The following is a 21,582-nucleotide window of genomic DNA, read 5'->3' on the forward strand; positions in this document are numbered from 1 at the left end:
GAACCATATGATTGCCTTGTTGTACCATATGATTACCCGGTTGAACCATATGATTTCCTGGTTGAACCATATGATTTCCTGGTTGAACCGAATTAGGAACGTAATAAACCGGTGTTTGGTGAACTGGATGACCCTGGTAATGAACCTGTGGACCAGGGGCGTATTGCCACTGAGAGTTAACCGGGAGACTAGTCTGTTGAATTACTTGCTCCGGTTGAGGATCAGATTTCGGAGTCGAAACCTGTTCAGGACTTTCCGGTTTAGTTAAACCCGGCGGTGGAAGTTCCGGTGTTGATGATCGCATCACAGGAGCCGAAGACGTCGAGCCATACGGCGAAGGAACATCACGGCGAGGCGAACCAGGATCAGAAAGCGTCGAAACCTCTCGCCGGATCTTAGCTCTAGGATCACGATCACGAAGCTCATGCGGCGGAGCAGTTTCATCGAAATTATCCAATCCGAAGAGGTAATCAGGAACCTCCGAAACGATCGACGAGACTTCAGATCTCACCCGCTCGAACACTCTACCGGAACCGCCGTTAGAACCGGCGGTAGCGGCGGCGGAGGAGCCGAGATTGAGAGCGTCGAGAAACCATTGCTCCCGGTTAACAGAGCTGTCGAGGAGTGAGCTAATACTGCTAGCTCGACTATCGTTATCTTCTTCACCGGCGACGTTATTGGTGAAGAGGAAGAGACGAAGACGAGAGGCGCGTGGGTTTTGATTGAGTGCGACGCGGTCGTACTCGTCCATCATGTTATCTACATCTTCGTCCGTTGATACGGAGATCAACGCGTCAAGATCTTCGTTTGGTAGCTGGTACTTCACGCTTATGTTGCTTTTACCTTATCCAATATATTCCCATCATTATTACTCCCGTATCATAATACTTGATGTTCTAGAATTTTTACATGAATTAAGAAAAACATTTAATGTTTAGCAATAAATGTATTTTTCATTTATAATAACATATTTTTATAATTATTAACTAATAGTATTTCATCAAATTTTTAAATTCTCATTTAATGATTTTTGAAATTTGTAATTTCTTAGTATTAATTGATAAAAGTATACAGAAAATCATCCTTTGTGATACAAGAAAAAATTCTAGAACATCAGAGGGAGTATTATTATTTTTCTAAAATCAATTTATTTTGAAGTAAAAAATTAAATACTTTTCCGCAAAGTTCCAAAATGTTGCGCCCAATAAAAATATCTGCCCAATTTCCAACAATAATATGTTTTACTCAAATTAATTTTTTGGTTCTAAAAAAAAGCTGCAAAAATGTTTAAAATAAACAAATAATTCATTTATTTACATAGTTGACAAAAAGATTTATATCCAATAGTTCTGATAGTGATCGGTATAAAACTTGTTCTAAAAAACCCAAATCTTTTTCTATTTTAAAAACGTAGTAATCATTGAAATCAAAATATTCCCAGTCGAAGATAATCTTTTAGGATCGTGCAAAATGAAACGATCGAACAAAAAAAAACACATTAATTAAAATTTAATACTTTCCAGCAATATGCCAGACTTTTGTGGCCAATAACCATCTGCCAAATTTTTATAAATATTAATTTCAAAAAAAGCTGCAAAAAAAACCAATAATTCATTCATCATAATCTAAACTTTTCATAGTTGGCCTAAGTCTAACAAACTAATTGTGATCTATGCTGCATCAAAACGTTACTACTAGTACTAAATAATTTTTCAGGATCGAAAACTTAAAATTATCAACTCATACAAATTAAAAAAACAAAGATCATGACATGAATCAGATGAACGGCGACCATACGATTACAACGAGGAGAATGAATGAGATGAGATTAAGGGGAAAAAAAGAGCTTACCGGAGAGTTTAGCAAGTTTACTGAGGAGAGAGGCGAAAGTAGTGTGACGATGAACAGCGACCATACGATTATCACCGCCGACGTAACAGAGCTGGTTATCAGGTGGACGAGGCAAGATCCTTCCTCCGAAAGTGCACATGAACCGTACACGTGGCTGACTATCGTACTCCGATCTCGGCGATGATGCAAGTGAGTCGTTGTCCAGCTCCGGCGGAAGGATCGAAGAAGCCATTGTTTTTTTTTCTCTCTCTCTCTCTCCTCTTTGTCGTCGCCGAGGATTTTGGTAATTTGGGGATTTATGTTTTTTTTTTTGATTCGATTACATATGATACAACGAACGACCATATAATTATTAAAGGTGAATGTTCGGGAAGAGCATATGTTAGAGATACGGGACCGTCATGTACCCCGCATCATTACAACGTAGTAGGCTACTTAACCGGAAGTTTTAAACCGAATTGATATAGTATTTATTAACCAAATCAGATAGAGATATACTATTATGTACATAATTTAATTTCATTTATTGGAATGAGAGGATCTCTAGGCAAGATTTTACCAATTGAGAGACTGTATATAAATGTCAAACTAAAATCGATCTCAATTAATATTGGAGATTTGTAATCGTGAGAGCATCGTATAATGCATACGTTAGTATACAATACCGAAGTGATTTCGACAATCAATGTTATAATCAAAAGTTTAATTTGGCAAAAATTACAACGTATTGAATTATTCTAATGATACTGTAGTGGAAATTTTAAAAGCAAAAATTAGAGTAGGTAAAGTATATTTATAAGGGCTGTATACTTGTATTTGGTTTAGGTGGTTTTTTTCTTTTTTTTTTCTATCATTCGACCACAACTAGCGCCGGTCCATTAGCCAAATTCCTACTACAGAGTAGTAGGAGCCGAGATTCGATCTCGGGTGTGATGGTGCCTTCTACAAATGGACTTACTTTCTCCCACTGCACTAATGTCACTTCATTTACCTTTGATTCCGGGTGGTTTTAACTTTTAAATACTATTTTTCATCTTTTTAACCTGTCGTTCTAGACTAAAAATTTTGTTTTATAATAGTTGTCTTTTTTATTTATTTCTAATACATATGTTTGGTAAAAATATCAAGTTTATTTCTACTGTTTTAGTGTATTTACCAAAAAAATTAAAGTATATTAAAAAAGGTAAAATAGAAAATTTAGTTGTTTTTTTTTTCACTTATGTGAAAAATCTTAAGCGACAAGTAATTTAAAACAGAAGGAGTAACATATTCTACCTGTCCATTAATGGTGATTCTAATGGATGTATTTTTTTTTTTACAGTCCTCATATTTTTTTGATAATCTGAACATATTATAACATCATTTAGAATATTTGATCTAATCATATTGTTTAGCTATTTAAATAATATTTAATTAACAATGAAAAACTCTTATAAATAATTATTATTTAACACATTTTTCATCAGAGATTTTAGATTTATTATAGATGAATTTACATGTACGATATATTTTTAATAAACAAATTCTTTCTACAATATACAAAAATTATATTTTAAAATAATTGAAGCTCTTTTCATTATTTGAAATATATTGTTATTTTAATTAGATTATAATATATATTTATTGTTCCAGTTACCGCATAATATATACATTAACAACGATACTTTGATAACAATTTTTTACATATAATTTACAATTATCTAGTATTTAACCCAATAGTTTTAGTATTCATTTTTTATACGCTAACTTTATAAAATTTATCTTCTCTCTTTTTTCCTCCTCAACTACAATAAAAACTATAATCAAAAATCTTGTGTCCAACATAACTAATTCATACAACAATTTTTTTTTTACGAGCATTAATCTATAAATAGAAAATGGCTAAAATAATAGTAGTCTATGAGAACTACAGGTCGTGATTCCATATCATATGACAGACGCATCGCAGCCGTCAGATAGTTATCAGCCAGAAGTTAGATGCTCCTGATCATTCACAATATTCATTTGACTCCACAAAATAATAAATATATATATTGTGGTTTAACGATTTAAGATAACATTTATATACTCAAAATTCGTACGTAACATATATATATATTTAATCTTCAACAAGGTTCTTGACGTCGGCACCAAAAAAAAATAAACAAAGAATGAAAACAAAATTCCTTACTTTATTCTATTCAATTACTCTTAGCGACGGAAGAAAAAAATAATGACATTGAGCTGAGTTGGTTATTACGACAGGCGATTACTACTAATCATTATTTCCTTTAAAGTTAATTAAAATTAATGTCTCTGTAGGTTGTTTAGTTGCGATTTATATCTGGATGACGTTTTAGGTCGACTATATAATAAATTGATAACGAAAAGAAAAAATTGACCAAGGAAAATGATTTTTTTTCATGGCGTCGCCGTTAGTAAGGTTTTGTTTATTTGGGGGATATGACAAGAAAATATTTACAATATATTATCTTTTTTTCCTTTAACGTAAGCTAATATATATATAAATATACATATAAGCAAATTATGACACATCTTATTTTAGATTCTTAGCATTTTTTTAAGGAAAAAAGTACATAAGAACTTGAGGATCCGATGAGGAAGTGTAGTAGACGTCCCCACCTGACCGGACCGTATGGGAATAATCTTGTATGGGACGATCAGACGATGTTATTAACTTAAACTTACACTCGCAAAATTTTAGAGGGAGTGATTCGTCTCTGAGGTTCTCTATTAACCGAAAAGCTCGTAGATCAAATAGGGTTTAGGATTGAATTACACTTTAACTACTTTCCCACATTTTATTATGAACACTTTGTCCCCATTAGTTAATAATTATGTCTTCACCACCCGTGTACGTAAACTCACTTTCATTAATGAACTACACTAATTTGTGGTGTTATTTGCGTTTTCTACAATGTTTTCTCACATATCCGTTATAACACCTACCTACATCAACCATTGTCTTCTTCTAATCTAGCCAACGGAAAACATGGAAACTTACAAGCTTTCGTTCTTTTCCCTTTTCCTCCAAAATGAATAATATAAGTACAATAAACAGCTCAATATTAACGATGTGACGTTCTAACACTTCTGAGTCTTGTATAGAATTCTAATTATTCTTGGTCTTATTATAACATTCTAACACTTCTCACTTCTCTGAGTCTTATCCTTTGTCAAACTTCAAACCTATGCGCACAAATTCAATAAATAAACAAACACATTGACTCTCCGAAGTCTCTTGTGCTAAGTTTCAGGTAAGTACGTTCGTGCATACTATCTTGATCAAACGTCGTATTGTGTTAAATACATTCACTAGTATATAACATTAATATGCGTTATCTGCAACTATTTGAGAAGAGTATAACAATGGTGAATATTTGTGAAAATCAAGCTCCTGAAAAGCTTCAGGTTAGTTTCCACTAAACCAGAACTCAGATCTAAACTCTTATAACAATTTCTTTCCTCAGATCCTTGTTTATGTATCCCATAGGGAAAGTATCAAGCAATGGCTGTTTGCTATATTCTTGGAGTCGGAACTATCATTTCTTGGAACAGTATGCTCACAATTGGAGATTATTACTACTACGTTTTTCCGGTTCTGTTTCGTTTTGGTTGATTTCAGATTCAAAATTGGTTTTTGAAACTTGATGTCTTGGTTATATCAAACTAAAAAGTTGAATTATATGTTTCTTGGTTCCATAGGATTACCATCCTTCAAGGGTACTCACAGTAGTATATCAACCTTTTGCACTTGGAACAATCATGATTTTCGCATACCGCGAATCAAAAATCAATACCCGAAAGCGTAACATGATCGGTTACATGCTATCCACAATATCTACATTCTTGCTCATTGTTGTAAGTTCAGGTCTACTTTTATAAAAAATTTTAAAAAACCGGATTCTGATTATGGGATATTGTCTCTAAAATTTGTAACAGTTGGATTTGGCAACAAAAGGACACGGTGGGATGTTACCTTACATTGGTTTATGCGCAATTGTTGCTTCGTTTGGACTAGCGGACGCTACTGTGCGCGGAGGAATGATGGGAGACTTATCATTCATGTGCCCTGAACTCATCCAGGTTTTATACCTTTTTACAAAATTAGAGATATCGTAAGGTTTACGTTGTCTGGTTTGACTTAACCGGCTTAGGTTATATATCTTCTTGCTTCTTTCTAGTCATACATGGCCGGTTTGGCTATATCTGGTGCTCTAACATCAGCAATTAGGCTAATCACTAAAGCAGCTTTTGAGAAATCACATGACGGTCTACGAAAAGGAGCAAGTGAGTTAATTTTTTTTTATTTTGAAGATCTCAAATCTGAAACTTTATAGCTTCAAGTGCTTAAAAACTTTAGTTCTTTCTTTTCTTCTTTCCTTTATGCAGTGATATTCTTAGCAACCGCAACATTCATAGAGTTTATGTGCGTTATTTTATACGCGTATGTGTTCCCAAAACTTCCCATTATTAAGTACTACCGAAGTAAAGCCGCTTCTGAAGGATCAAAGACTGTTTCTGCTGATCTTATTGCTGCTGGTATCCTCAACCAATCAGAATCGGTAACTTTAAGTCTTTAACAATCCTCCGATAATCAGATCCTCAAGAATAAATATTTCCTTAACATATATATATGGTCTAATATCCTATATCAATTTTGGAGATGATTCAACGGTAGTATAGAGCATATTAGTGTTTCCACTCACTAATGATGATTTTGTGGTAGAAATTAATCTTGACATAGTAACAGAGCCTAGTAAACTCAAAACGAGTATAAATGATCCAAAAAGTAGTATTTGAAGCAAGATAATGAACCAAAAAAGCCATCATCTTAAGTGCATGGGCAGGTAAAAGTATCCCACATTGTACGACTATAGTGAACCTTTTTCAAAACCAATTGGTTTATAAGTTGTAAGCTCACAGTTCCTCACAAGATAATTTTCAAGAATCTTCTATTTCTCATTTTCCGTTTACTTTTAAGTTTTTTTTTTTGTTTCTTGGTTCTCTATGCAGACTAATGATGATTCCAAGAATCAAAGGCTAAGCAACAAAGAGTTGTTGCTTCAAAACACAGACTATGCAATGAATATATTCCTCCTCTACCTTTTGACATTATCCATTGTTCCCGGGTTTTTATATGAGAACACGGGACAACACGGACTAGGCACATGGTACGCGCTTGTTCTAATAGCGATGTACAATTGTTGGGATATGGTTGGAAGGTACACACCGCTGGTAAAATGGCTCAAAATTGAGAATAGAAAAGGACTCACAATTGCCGTTTTGTTGCGTTTTTTCCTCATTCCAACGTTCTACTTCACTGCAAAATATGGTGATCAAGGATGGATGATTATGCTCATTTCTATTTTGGGACTGACTAATGGACATCTCAGTGTCTGCATTCTCACTGTAGCTCCTAAAGGCTACAAGGTAACCTAACTTCACCTTTCCTAAAATAGAGAATGTTTATTTTTCGTATAAGCAAACGAGACACTTTCATTGGTTTATAAGAAATCTTATTATGTGTTTGAACTTTGAACCTTTATAAAAATTAATATTTAATTATTCAATTCTATTACGTTCTTTTGCAAACTATAAACGTAGCCATGAAACTCGAAAATGAGGTTCCTCTTTTCTCCTTCTTGCGTTTTACGTTTGCATTTATATTTACTTATTTAGTAACGATTTTTTTTTGAGAAAATTAAAGGTCCTAGAATGGTGTGTTTTTATTCAAAAATAAACACAGTTACCAAATAAAGATGCAAAAGTTCTATGTTCTTTGCGACAAAATTAAAAGTTGTATTTTCTGAAAACTATATACGCTAGCACAATGTTTTTAAATACGAACACAATTATAAACAATCAACCTCTACAGATTTGTTCTGATTTTGTCGTGGTGTGTGTTTTGTGAAGGGTCCGGAGCAGAATGCGTTAGGGAATTTACTGGTAATGTTTCTGTTAGGAGGAGTATTTGCCGGAGTTGCCTTGGATTGGTTATGGCTTATTGGTAAGAAGAATGTCTTTTGAGTTATGAACAAGATTCTTGATCACATAAAAATAAACGAAATTATGAGCATTTCCATGTAACTGGAGATTATTATTATTATTATTTTGTCATTCCGCTCAAAAATCAATCTATATCCTGTAACTTGTAAGTGTCTAAAGTCGATCATGTTTTAAGTCTGTTTCTTCACCCGCAAGAGTATACTTTATTGTGTTTCGGTAGCAGTACTACGAGGTCGAACTAAATTAAGGACCAAAAGTACATGTTGGGATCCTAGACCCTGGAAAACTAAAACCCTAATATTCAATTTGAAAAATACTCATACATAGGTAAAAAACGATATGATGAAAAACATCATTGAACTGGAATGAATTATTAAACAAGAGGGTTCAGTCTTATTATAAAATTTATAATACTTGTGAGTCTTATTTAAACATTTTAGCATTTAACACGATCGAGTCTTATTCTAAAATTCTAATACGTCAAACCTTGAAGATTTGCACTATACTTGTGACTGTTTCTTTGAGATTGTGTTTTTATTTAGAGTAATTGCACTAAATGACCATAAAAATTGGTTAAATTAGGTGAATGAGTATATATATTTGTAAAAATCACAGGAATGTGTGTTAATGATATATAGCACATAATTTTGAAAGTCGGGGAATAGTACACATTCGATGTGTTTTGACGAACAAGGCATCATTATAATAATCCCATGTTTAGTCATAGACTCATAATTATGAATTTATAACCTGATTTAAAGTCGTAACAGACATCAAGCAAAATGTATGAAGAAGACCTTTTTTTTTGTTCGACTTAACATGAAAATAAATAAATGTGTAGTAGTCGTTTTGTATTCTGTACGTAATCATTAATTTGAGTGAGAGTGATATGTGAACAACTGTTCTGGTTCTGGTAACATTGTCCTAATTAACTGTTATTTTTTTCGTTTTGATTGATTTCTAAGGTTTTCTGGAAACTTAACTAAACTTGCTATATAAAGATCCTTCAGGATAATTTTAAAAACATTTGTAAAGTGAAATAATATTTAAGCTTTTTGTAAAACAAAGTAGTGAACACAACACCATTATTTGTCAAAGGTCATCAATCTCTCTACGAATCTGCTCTAGTTGTTGTGTAACATTCCCTTTTGAGGAGAGTACAAAAGGGAGGGAATTTGTATTTATGATCCTAGAGATTTGCTTCGAATTCACTAAAGTAGGTAGAGCAACTTAAGGTTGGTGTCCTAAAAAGCCATAAAAAAGGGACTAAACATATTACGAGGTCGACGAAGTAGAGATGATCTCGTGTAGTACACACAAAGTTGGTGTTTCGCTGTAGTACACAAGAACACCGATCATTAGTACATTACACAAACTTGGATTATTCTAAATTCTAATTAAGAATCGTGTAACAATGTTTTTTTATTTACACAAAATCTAAAGACATACTTATAAGTTTCATTTGTTGTAAGTCTTTTTTTGTTTTTTTTGGCAAACTCATTCTTTATAAGTTTATAAACAAAAATACATTTGGAACCTCAAAATATGAGTACTATTGTAGTACGGTTTGTAAATAGTACACAGTAGTACAAACAAGCATTGTACTGCTTTTAAACCAACACAGAGCATTGTAATGTCTTATAAAAATTATGTTTCTGTTCAATTCCAAGGTGATCGGAAAAGCAAGAAGACATATATTATTTTCCTGGGTTTGAATGAACATCATTGAGTGCAGCGTTGATGTGATTTCGTTTTTTCATTCTTTCATTCTATTATTGAATGGATTGGATTAAAGCAATTTACACCAGCGTTGCGCTCAATTATGTTTTTCTATTTTCAGGAAACACTTACAAAGTCACAAGGTATCTACTATGATCATCTCTTTCATGAGTTAAACCTTTTATACATCTTCTACTTAGTTATATAATCTAGAAAACTACTATTACAAGCTTATATGTTATAGAAGTAGTTTAATTATCAGTTAAAAACTAAATCCTTAATTAAGCAGATACGTGATTAAGGTTTGTTATTCATTAGTAATTCCAGCTTTATACCTTGTAATCAAAAGGCATTCTTCTTACCAATAATCCATAACCAATCCAAAGCGACTCCTGCGAATATCCCTCCTAACAGAAACATCGCCAGCAAGTTCCCTAACGCATTCTGCTCCGGACCCTTCAAAAAAATCAAAACCCAAATTTTGTTTTTGTTACAAAACTAGAAAATGTTAGATTACTTGTCCTTAACGCAAAGATTGTATTTGTTTATATTCGCGTTTAAATAATCAAAATCTTAAATCTCTACTTAGGAAAAGGTTGATATAGATTACCTTGTAGCCTTTAGGAGCAATAGTCATAATGCAAACAGTGAGATGTCCATTTGTCAATCCCAAAACAGAAACAAGCATAATCATCCATCCTTGATCACCATATTTTGCGGTGAAGTAGAACGCCGGAATTAGGAAATAACGAGATAAAACTGCGAAGTTGATCGCTTTTCTATTCTCAATCTTGAGCCATTTCACCAGCGGCGTGTACCTCCCAACCAGATCCCAACAATTGTACATTGCTACAAGGACAAGCGCGTACCAATCTCCTAGCCCATGTTTTCCAGTGTTCTCATATAAGAACCCGGGAAAAATGGATAATGTACATACGTAGGTGAGGAACAGACTCACTGCATAATCTATGTTTTGAATCAACAGCTTTTTGTTGCTTAGCCTTTGATTCTTGGAATCATCATCATCAGTCTGCATGGAATCAAGAAGCCAATTGAGACTGTTTAGGAGTGAAGAATATTAAAAAAAAAAACGAAAAAAAGGAAAGATAGATGCTCTGAACTCTGAAGTTACCAAATCTGATGGATTTTGGATACCAGCAGCAGCAAGATCAGCAGAAACAGTTTTGGAACCTTCAGAAGCAGCTTTTCTCCGGTAATACTTAACAATGGGGAATTTTGGGAACACATAGGCGTATAACATCACACAGAGTAACACTATGACTGTTGCGATTGCTAAGAATATCACTTCAGAATGAAAAAAACAAACAAACTTATAATTAAACACTTTGATGATTGGAGTTAGTTTCTATCAGTTTTCAAAATTTTAAACTCACTCGCTCCTTTTCGTAGACCGTCGTTTGATTTATCGAAAGCTGCTTTAGCCATTAGCCTTAGCGCTGATGTTAGGGCACCAGCTACAGCCATACCCCCCATGAATGACTACAAAGAAAAGCATGAAGATGTATATCATGTAAACTCCGGTCAGTCTAAACAAGGATTTTTGAGAGTCTGCTAAAATGTATAAACCTGAACTAGTTCAGGACACATCAATGATAAATCACCGATCATTCCTCCGTGAACGGTAGCATCAGCAAAGCCAAAAGAAGCAACGACTGCGCATAAACATATATATGGTCCGACTCCACCACGTCCTTTTGTTGTCAAATCCAACTGTTTTTGTTTTTTCAAAAAATAGATTCTTGAGTCCATAATAAAAACTCAATTCCATAAGAAAGATTAATGTTACTATAAGACTTTTGAATTAAAACTTACGACTATGAGCAATAATGTGGATATTGTGAATAGGATGTAACCGGTCATGATACGTTTTCGAGTACTGATTTTAGATTCGTGGTATGTGAAAGTCATGATTGTTGCAAACCCAATTGGTTGGTAAACAAGTGTTAGTACCCTTGAAGGATGATAATCCTACAGAAAACATACATTTTTCAACTATAATTGATAACTAAAATTTTAAAAACCAATTTCGAATCTGAGAATTAACCAAAACAAAACCAAAAACGAACCGGAAAAACTTGGTAGTAGTAATCAGCGATAGTGAGCATACTGTTCCAAGAAACGAGAGATCCGATTCCAAGAATACAACAAACAACCATTGCTTTATACTTCCCCTGTTTGTTTTTGTGAATTCATATATAAAACAAACTTATAAAACGATGAAAGATTTGATCTGTGTTTTGGATTTTGTGGATACTTACCTGAAGATTCTCAGGAGTTTGATCCACCATAGTTACGGAGAGTTTAAAATAAAGTAGCCCTGTTTCAGAATTCAAGAATTGGATCGATCATTACGATGTTTATACTATTTTTTTTTTTTTTTTCGGGAGCAAAAGCTATGGGTACTTACTTGGACTTTAGCACACGAGAGTTTATTAAATTAATTACGAGCAGAACAAGATTCATACAACATGCAGATGATTGAGCGAGTAAAATAATTACAGATTTTTAAGATTTGACGACATATTTGAGGAGATAGAATAATAAGACTCCAAAGGTTGGCATACCCTAATACAAATGGGCTGTCTAGTTCCAAATGGATATGTCTAAATGGACATTTTTGTTTTCTAGACATTGATGGTCAAAATCCAAATAAAACCAAATATGACTAAACTAAATAAAATTATGACAATTGGGGTCTGTCAGGAAGTCCAATACATGAACACAGTTACATAAAAAGTTGCATACTAAACAATTTATAAGCTGATTCATGACACACAAAAATCCGTTTATAATAATTATAAAAAAAGTTCTTTCAAAAAGAAAACAGAAACTCCATTAAAACCGTAAAACAAATTATGATTCGAATTCTCGTTATGAAGTATTAAAGTTATGTATGAATTTTGAAACACTTCAAAATTGTACTGTTTATTCAGTGTATCATGATTTAGCTAATTTGTACTGTTTATTCATATTTTTTAAATACAATACATAGTGACTAATGATTCATTTTGTACCTAACTTCTTTTAAAAAAAAACCATTTGACCTTTTCAATTATATATCTATATGTAGAAATTAGTTTTTTAGAAGAAATTTGATTCCATAAATTCTTATTCCACTATTTTGTAAGAAACGCTTTAATAAACTTGAAACTCAAAACAAAAAACGCAGGAAAAGAAAAGGGATTATGAATTTTTTACCATGTTTTTAAGATCTATAAGGTAGTTGTGTCACCAGAACTGCGAAGTACTCTTGCTACTGAAAAATGGGAGATTATGGCTACCGAGGCGAGTAACTCTTTAGCAACCTGGAAGATATGAGTCATCTGTAAGTCATTTTTTTTAATCAACATATTTGATCAAGTTAGAAAGAAAAAAATTGCAATTACTATCTCATCTATGTTATGTTCGTAGCCGAGAAGAATCATGCGAGTATCATTTCATGTTGCTGCGTATCTGTATCTCTGATCAGCTTTACCATATAACGCTGGAAATTTTCATAGAAGGATTCGAACTTTCTTACAGTACAAGGATCATTAAGATCAAGTCAAGTGGCACGCACATCTTCATAACTTCAAAATCCGCATAAGGCGTATCAGGAATCAACATGACAACATCAACACTGATGTTGTATGTCGTAAACAAGTTCTTATGTCAAAAAGAAGACAGGTTCCTGCCGCTTTGTCCTCAGCATATATCACATGGCATTGACCATCTAACTGAAATGATAGTAAAAAAAAAACCGAGGTGAATTGTTTGTTACTATCAAGATGATATTCTCTAAAACCACCTAACTTACTGGGTGACACATGTATCTTACTGTTTTGTAGTCTAGAACAAAAGCAGAGAACTTTCAAGCATTAACAGACCTTCATCCCGTAGAGTAAGTATCTCTGATACAACCAATGAAGAAATAGAACATCTCTTCACAAGATAACAAACTCTTAATGACAAATAAATATAAAGAGGGAGAGCGGTGTACCATAACGCCCTCTCTGTCCTGACCCGCATAAACATGCTACTTGATGCAAAATCTATCCTGAAATTTGAAAGCAGGGGAGGCATTTCTCTTCATAATTGTACTCAGTTGATCTTGGAGATATATACTACAGCAGTGAGCTGATATAGACTTCTTGGTTTCGTCTTCTCCCATGTACCGGGGAACCTCCAGCTTGGGCTTGGAAAAAAGACGAAATTAATAATTGGCAGTGAAAGGATATCCACGCTTTCTATAAAACTAACGAGTGAATATTACAGACCTTTCACTCAAGTGATTATGTTGATGGTGTCTCTACTTGTTGGACTAACTCTTTCTAAACCTATAAGAAGTGGAGATATATCATAACTGAAACGTCCACCATCCTTTCAATCAAGAATCACTATACTGAAGACCAGATAATGTCTGACACATGGGAAATAGATAAACTCCATCAGTAAGAAACCAACATCAGGGATACAAAAAGAAAAGATTGTATCCATCTAACAATAATTTACTACTATGAGCCCTATGTGGTCATATCAAAATTTGATATTTACAATCTTTAATCTCTTCTGTGACACGTTATGATCCATGCTTCAAGACATTACCTAGCAGAGAATCTCAAACACCAGTCACCATCACATCAAAAGCAAGCTATCGGAGTATCGGGCTTTATATTTTTTTTTTTACCTTATAGACATGTCACCAACTTTTTTCCAGTGTAACTAAGATGCTTTGCTTCCATAACGCTCCCATAGTCAGCTGGTATTCATGGCTGCATGAGATAAACATATGTAATTCACCCATACGATAATAATAACTATGGAAAAGGTATTTGTAGTTAATATTTGGAGACGTGAGAAATGTCCACAAAAAGTGATCCATGCACACCTGAGACCCCATGAACCTGCACAAGACTGAGAAGGGCATAAAACAGAGACAAACAAAGTCAATAGCACAAAGTGACAATCCGACTAGGAGTTTAAACCAAAGATAAGGTTATCTACTAATAGAATTCAACTTTCACAAAACATATTAAGAAAATTGTTTTACTCAATCATGATAGACTAAACAATGCATCTTCATCTCGTGTCAGAAAAAAATCAACAAAAAAATTAATGTAAAGAAAAGTTAAGAGCATGAGTTACCTTATGTTATATTCCAGTTATAAGCTCTTTCTTGGTATCTTTAAAGAAAAATAAATAATCCACACACGGATTGACAATATAAAACATTTGATTCTATTCACTCTAATCCTTACATATCTCTCTAATAATATGATCAAATGCTTTCTTCACATATCCAAATGTGCAACACTTCTCTTTTCAGTTTCAATTATTTCAAACAAACAAAATCGCCATCTATCACCTAAAATGGTAAAACAAATAAAAGCAAAATCTTATTAGTCTAAAATTGGATTTTTAAAAAATGGATAACATAAAACCATAGTCATCAGCATAATCTCATATTCTAATGTAGGAATTAGAGAAGATATACTGCAGTGAGCTGATATAGTACTTAGTGGTGTTGTATTCTCAGAGTCCCCTATACTGCGAACCCTCAGCTTAGGGTATTAATGTTCCATCAGAACCTGGAAAAAGACGTATTAATAATTGACAGTAAAAGAATATCTACACTTTATGCAAAACGAACAAATGAATGATAACAAATATTTAAATCTACTGATTTTTGTTGGTAGTGTCTCTTTCCTGGTTGATTTTTCTTCTCCAACCATTCTTCGAGGATCCTCTATCTTAGTATGAGTCTTCTCTAGTTGGTGCGCTACGTTGACTACCTCTTTCTTTAGCTATAAGAAATATGATAGATCATAACTCAAACCTGTGAGCTCACGGTACAACCTAAGATCTTAACATAGTGATTGGATTATATTGAGCTACCTTTTCAACCTCGAGATCCTTCTCCATTGGTAATGCATATATCACCTAAACAGGCTTCTCAACTCACTTTCCAGTTTGGCCAACTCCATCTCCTATTACTTTACCAAATTTTTATCAGTATATTAAGGACAAACATAAAGAAAATGAGGAAAACTAGTTTCAAATCTAAGCCGAAACTTCCATCATGTAATTTGTTCAAACGAGACAACCATTGACAAGCTCCGTAACACATGATTAATTTCAAAATAATCTTGAACCAGTTTACCATGTTAGATTGGAATTCCTTTATCTTTTTAAGATTGGTCAGCTCCACCTTAAGCGCCTCTAGTTTCTCCTCCTTTAGATAATCCTCTGTCTTTTCCTTTTTAATATTCATCTTGTCCAACTTGGCCTGCATCTTCATCATATCTTGGTTCAGACCAGCGAAAATAATAATACGTAATCAAGTACTTCTCACCTGAGGAAAACTCAATTAATTTTACATTTAGCAGAGTCAACAAGAAAGCGTCCAGACCAACAGAAAAAAGCGAAACACTACAAAGCAACTGATAGGAAATTGGAACAATATCATGCACCACCCTAAACAGATTCTTCCTGCTTGTGAAATGTCATCGGAACATCATTAATTCAGAAGATGGTGGTAACACTGCTCCATATAACATTGCTCATAACAGTCAAGTAACAAAGATAGGATATACACTAGGAGATGTAAGTAAGTTACATGACGCATATGAAAAGGTTTATGCTTCTTCTACCTAGCATCATTCCATAGAACTTCAGTATCACGACCAAAAGGAATGACTAAATGACCCTGGCTTTTTCTTTAGTATACTACTTTTGTAAATTCTCCAGGAAACGTAGACCAAATCAGTAATGAGAAGAATCACCTCAAAATGTTGCATTGAATACACAAATGTATATAAACAAGATTTATGAATCAAATTATTGGTTACTATATAAAATGCGTTTACAAATCCTAACCTTGTCGAAGCAGGCAAACACATCAATTCTGAATTCACTGAATCAACCAGAGAATAATCAAATAAAGAATTGATAGCAAAGACACAATGGATTTAATTATTACAAGACATGTTTTCAAGGTAAATGCTAATTAGAAGCACTAGTGTTGTTATTGTGATGAAAAACAACTTATATACCAGACACTAACAACTTGGCTTGAGGAGGCTCAAATTTATCAAACCTGCTGGGTTTCAAACCTATCAACCTGAAAAAAGTCGTCGAACAAGTCTATGGAAAATATGTTAGTTTTTGTTTTTAAGCATATGATCAAGGCAAGAGACACATGGTGACAAAAGGATAATCACAAACCTGGTCTGAGAGTATTCATACGAATTCAAAAGCTACCTCTCTCTCTTATCACCTGATCATAATTGATAAATGAGCCTATCACAAAAAGTGGACCGATAAAAAGGCATTTCAAAGAGCAGACACACAGAATCGTAGGTCTCAAATGGAAGAAGTAGTACGTAATCACCTAAAGAATGAATTTTTAAAGAGTTTGGCAGGTAATGCTGGAGTGTTTTATAAAGAGTCCCAGATTCCCTATAGTTAGATTTCAGCTGATAAAAGGTTTTATAAGAAAAGCTTTCGAAAACTTGATACTCAAAAACAGAGAACGCAGGAAAAGAAGATGGATTGCAAATAAGTATACGAGGCTTTACTATGCTATTGATGTCTTTAGATGACTAGTCATGTCTCCAAAACTGCAAAGTATTATTGCCAATGAAAAATGGGAGTTCAGGGCAATTAAGTAAGTGTTGAACAGTCTCAGCATTAAAATTTCTAATAGAAAAGCTTGATAACATAAAGAAAGAAAAATTATGTGTACCTCACTAAGCTTGAGCGTCTCAGTATTTAATGTTGCATCACCTGATATGATTTACCAGATATTTCAGTTGAAAGCCCTTAGAGCAAGTTTATTGGGGGGGTTCATATAAGGGGAGTTCTTAAATTTTTTATGAATTAATTGTGTACTGTTTGGAATATAAGAACCCATGATCTCTTAAATAAAATTTTCTCTTTTATTGGTAGGTTCTAATTTTGGATCTCTTATTTTTGAAAATATTGTTTTTTTGAAATTTAAAAATTTTAAATAGAATAGAAGTGGTATAAATGTGTAAACATTTAAGATTTTATAAAAATAGAAAATATTGCATTTAGTTAATTTTTAAACATACAAAACATAATAAAAACATTAATACATATTACAATAAATAGGAGTGCAATTCATAAATAGGAAAAATGATTAATTCCTAGATTGTGTGTTCGAGGCCAAACACTTAAAACACACAAAAGAGAAGACAATAACCATACCTCTGATTTCCCAATGGTGATCATTTGTTCTCTGACATCTTCCTCCGCCAAATGCATGGTCAACTTCAGCAAACTAATGTTCGAAACCGAGTCCTTCAGTTTAATGACCAAATCATCAGTTACCAAATACCTTGCGTATCCCCTCACAAACCCAAAACTTCTTATATTAAAAACCTTGGATGTTTTGGGTTTGAAGAGTAAGACAAGCAGGCATCTCTCTAGTGAAACTTAACCTACTGCTGCCAAAGGGTTCACCCGGGCTGGGACAGAACCTGTAACAATAATAGATTTCTCTTTGCAAAGTGACAACATCAAGCAACTGTTTTTGGGCAACTATAATACGAAGGAAGCAGACACTTGGCAGACAACGAGGAATCATCATTTTCTTCATTCAAACCCTTGAAGCTTCTAAACACGTTCCCAATACAACCAAGAGTGATATTATTGTCTCCACAGATGTCCCAGACAGATCCAAGTGGTAAGGCTAGAAAAGTGAATACAAGATCAATGAAATCTGCTCCAACCACACATTAAACATCTTCACAACCAACTAGCACCATTAATCCATCAATATCATGCTAGCACCATTTAACCTCAATACAAAAGTGAATACAAGATCAACCAAATCTGCTCCAACCATTCTACTCTCATCAATCCATCAATATCATGCTAGCACCATTTAACCTCAATACAAAAGAGAGACATATATCAAAACAAAGACAAAGACACAAGGAGTGGATAATACAATGAATATCAAACAAAGACAACAAAACACAAGGACTAGATAATACTACAACCAAAATCTCTTTAACACATAATAAGACAAGAACAATCATGTCTAAACATCTCTTTAAACCATCACTTACAAATCGTTACACAAACACACTATAAAACATTACACAAACACACTATAAAACATTACACAAACAGAGCAAATCGGATCACATGGTTCTCAAGAACCATAATCTCTTTAAACCATCACTTATCAATCGCTTAAAAAGACAAACTCAAATCAAACATCAAACAACCCTAATTTCAAGCAACCAAACTCAAATCACCCTAATAATACTTATTCCCATGATAAACTTACCCTCTCAATCGAATTCATCCATTCTCTTTCGATGGAATCGCCTACTCTTTCAAATCGCCACCGCTACAATCTCCACGACGATTCAAATCGCCACCGCTACACTCGCCTCCGAGAAGATGTCTACTGATTCAAATCGAGACTTTGATCAGGAGAAAGAGAGACTTTGATCTGCAGATCTTCCTTTCTCGGATCGAAACTTTGAACGGGAGAGAAAGAGAGAAGTTGATCGGGAGAAAAAGAGAGAAAGAGAGAAACAATTTTTTTTTTCCCTTTTCTATTTTTCAGTTGACCAACGAAAATTGGACATGTTGCAGTCTCTTATGAACGATTTGGGGTTGTAATATAAGAGAGTCTCTTCTTAATTTCCTTTTCTTTTGATTTAAATTTAACCCACCTAAAACCTATAAACCTCCCTTACAACCCCCTGATAAACATGCCCTTAGCCCTTATCTTGGGAAGCTTCCATGGAAAGGTTCGACCTTTCTTACAGCAGAAGGATCATCAAGATCAAGCTTGAATATAAGTTCACAAGCCTGACAAGATAATAAAGGATGGACTTACAAAACTGTAGAAAACCAATTTTTGATTTGCAATAATAGAGCGGTCTGCGAGTTTACGAGTGTTTACCATGTTCTTGAGATCTATAGGTAGTCGTGTCACCATAACTGTGAAGTACTCTTGCCACTGAAAAACCGCTAGTATAGGGCTACCGAGGCGAGTAAGTAACTCTAAAACAACCTGGAAGATATCATTCATCTCAAAGTCAACTTTTCTGATCGAAACATTTGAACAAGTTACAAAAGGAAAAAATTGTGATTATCTCATCTATGTTATGTTCATAGACTGTCAAGAAAATAATGGACGGGTTAATTAACTTCTACAAAACGTAGGAATCTAGTTTTTGATTAGCAACGCAGCGATTTTTCACCTGCATGACATGGAAAACTCTTGAGGCAGGTGAAAGAAAGTGGCAAAGCGCATCTTCATAACCTCCGCATAAGGCGTATCAGCATCAACACTGCTGTTTTCTGGTGTAAAAAAGTTCCTGCCGCTTTGTCCTCTGCATATATTACATGACATTGACCATCCAACTGAAATGATAGAAAATCCAACCAAGGAGGTGAATTGTTACTATGCAGGTGATATTCTATAAAACCACCTAACTGCGTGACACAGAGCAAAAGCAGTATGGAACAAAAGCAGAGCATTTTCAAGCACTAATAGACCTCCATCCTGTGATCATGAACAAAAATAACTCCTGCAAAAATGATACAGTCTCATGTGTAAGTGGCAACAAACAGAGAGAGAGATGACACTATTTGAAATAGAATTAAGAAGATACACCTTTAATTTGTTAGTAGAACAGTGAGCGGCAATCTTTGTATCTCTTAGGACCTGATACATAACTTGTAACAACAAAGCCGTTTGTTAACTATTCAACCGTATATTACTTCTACTCATATATGTACTTCAAAGAGGCATAACTTTTCTATCACCTTTACAAAACGTCACAAGTTCTCATTTTCTCATCACAAGATAATAAATGAGCATGTCATCATGAACGGCATATAAGGCATTTCAAAGAGCAAAGGCACATAATCTCTGATCATTTTTACCATATAATGACGCTGGAATCCCTAATCATGAGAAACTTCCATGGAAGGGTTCGACCTTTCTTACAGCAGAAGGATCATCAAGATAAGGCTTGGCTATATGTTCACCAGCCTGTCAAGAAAACGATGGATGAGTTAGTCAATTTCTACAAAACGTAGGAAACAGAATTTTTGATTAGCAACAGAGAAAATTATCACCTTCATGGATATGGTTGTCCTTCAGAAGCTTGAGGTGAAAGAAAGTGGCACGCATCTTCATAGCCTCAACTTCGGCATAAGGCGTCTCAGCATCAATACTGTTGTTGCATGTAGTGAACAAGTTCTTCTGTCAAAGAGAAGACATGTTCCAGCTGCTTTGTCCTCCAAATATATCACATGACATTTACCATCCAATGTGGTGATATTCTAAAAATTTAGTTACTACGCATGTGGGATTCTATATACCCTTTTAACGGCGTGAGATACGTATCTTTATGTTCTGAAGCATAACATAAAATCAGAGAGCCTTCATGTATCAACAGACCTCCATCATGGTAAACAGCTTCCTCATCATTATCACCACCACATGAAAAGAGCATAACAAACCAATTAGAGATCAATCCAAGTATATTATTTGCACACACACACACACACTTATATAATATGAGAAGGTTTTTCTTAACTTTTGCTAAGGAGATGACACTTGGCTAACTATTTTTCTGACACCTGTACTTTTTCCTTTGGACCTAATTAACTATAATTTGGACCTAATTAACTAAAGACCCATAAAACCCAAAAAAAAAAACTATCAACATTTTTTTCCTCTATTTTTTAATAAGAAATATATGCAGCCTTCAAGAATCTAGAGTCACCTTATATCATTGTGTGGTTGGTTTCATCTTAGAACTAAACCAATATTAAATTAAATTTATAGGTTTGAATTTTTGGATTTAATCTCTGTGTTTGAATCTTATATAATTTTCATAGGCACAAGCAGAATCAAATTTAAATAAGATGGTGGGATGGTATTATTTAAGTAAATTAGTTTAACTTTTTAAAAAATTGTTTATATAAAATTAAAATTTTGAGCTT

At 33.9% G+C, this 21,582-nt stretch overlaps 3 protein-coding genes across 3 annotated transcripts in view; 1 reads left to right on the forward strand and 2 right to left on the reverse strand.

Annotated features, from left to right (window-relative positions):
* Window positions 1-2,187, reverse strand: part of LOC104716043 — a 6,442-nt gene extending 4,255 nt beyond the window's left edge. Inside the window, exons 1-2 of the mRNA XM_010433392.2 lie at window positions 1,852-2,187; window positions 16-843 (exon numbers count right to left, since the gene is read on the reverse strand). Coding sequence (XP_010431694.1) covers window positions 16-843; window positions 1,852-2,083 — 1,060 coding nt within the window. The 5' untranslated portion in view covers window positions 2,084-2,187. The remainder of the gene's footprint in view (window positions 1-15; window positions 844-1,851) is intronic.
* Window positions 5,015-8,077, forward strand: LOC104716054 (equilibrative nucleotide transporter 3-like). The gene is made up of 8 exons (XM_010433403.2): window positions 5,015-5,262; window positions 5,345-5,449; window positions 5,557-5,712; window positions 5,794-5,937; window positions 6,036-6,141; window positions 6,244-6,416; window positions 6,868-7,284; window positions 7,768-8,077. Exons 1-8 carry the CDS (start codon window positions 5,185-5,187, stop codon window positions 7,879-7,881), a joined length of 1,293 nt encoding a protein of 430 aa, XP_010431705.1. The 5' UTR covers window positions 5,015-5,184; the 3' UTR covers window positions 7,882-8,077.
* On the reverse strand, window positions 9,671-19,272 carry LOC104716071 (equilibrative nucleotide transporter 3-like). The gene is made up of 18 exons (XM_010433418.2): window positions 17,809-19,272; window positions 17,324-17,364; window positions 16,804-16,855; window positions 15,740-16,722; window positions 15,475-15,572; window positions 14,267-15,383; window positions 13,580-13,999; window positions 13,418-13,490; window positions 12,987-13,316; window positions 12,799-12,905; window positions 11,859-11,917; window positions 11,667-11,771; window positions 11,413-11,568; window positions 11,167-11,310; window positions 10,974-11,079; window positions 10,712-10,884; window positions 10,190-10,609; window positions 9,671-10,035 (listed from the first exon to the last, which is right to left on the reverse strand). Exons 11-18 carry the CDS (start codon window positions 11,886-11,888, stop codon window positions 9,922-9,924), a joined length of 1,248 nt encoding a protein of 415 aa, XP_010431720.1. The 5' UTR covers window positions 11,889-11,917; window positions 12,799-12,905; window positions 12,987-13,316; window positions 13,418-13,490; window positions 13,580-13,999; window positions 14,267-15,383; window positions 15,475-15,572; window positions 15,740-16,722; window positions 16,804-16,855; window positions 17,324-17,364; window positions 17,809-19,272; the 3' UTR covers window positions 9,671-9,921.

Source organism: Camelina sativa, chromosome 2 (genome assembly GCF_000633955.1).
Source record: "Camelina sativa cultivar DH55 chromosome 2, Cs, whole genome shotgun sequence".
NCBI classification, from domain to species: domain Eukaryota; kingdom Viridiplantae; phylum Streptophyta; class Magnoliopsida; order Brassicales; family Brassicaceae; genus Camelina; species Camelina sativa.

Coding starts and splice junctions, on each gene's coding strand:
- LOC104716054 (XM_010433403.2), top strand. CDS start 5,185: ATGCGTTATCTGCAACTATTTGAGAAGAGTATAACAATGGTGAATATT. Junction 5,450..5,556: donor ATTACTACTACGTTTTTCCG/GTTCTGTTTCGT, acceptor TTGGTTCCATAG/GATTACCATCCTTCAAGGGT. Junction 7,285..7,767: donor TAGCTCCTAAAGGCTACAAG/GTAACCTAACTT, acceptor TGTTTTGTGAAG/GGTCCGGAGCAGAATGCGTT.
- LOC104716071 (XM_010433418.2), bottom strand. CDS start 11,888: ATGGTGGATCAAACTCCTGAGAATCTTCAG. Junction 11,080..11,166: donor TGTGTCCTGAACTAGTTCAG/GTTTATACATTT, acceptor TTTTCTTTGTAG/TCATTCATGGGGGGTATGGC. Junction 10,610..10,711: donor TCCAAAATCCATCAGATTTG/GTAACTTCAGAG, acceptor GATTCCATGCAG/ACTGATGATGATGATTCCAA.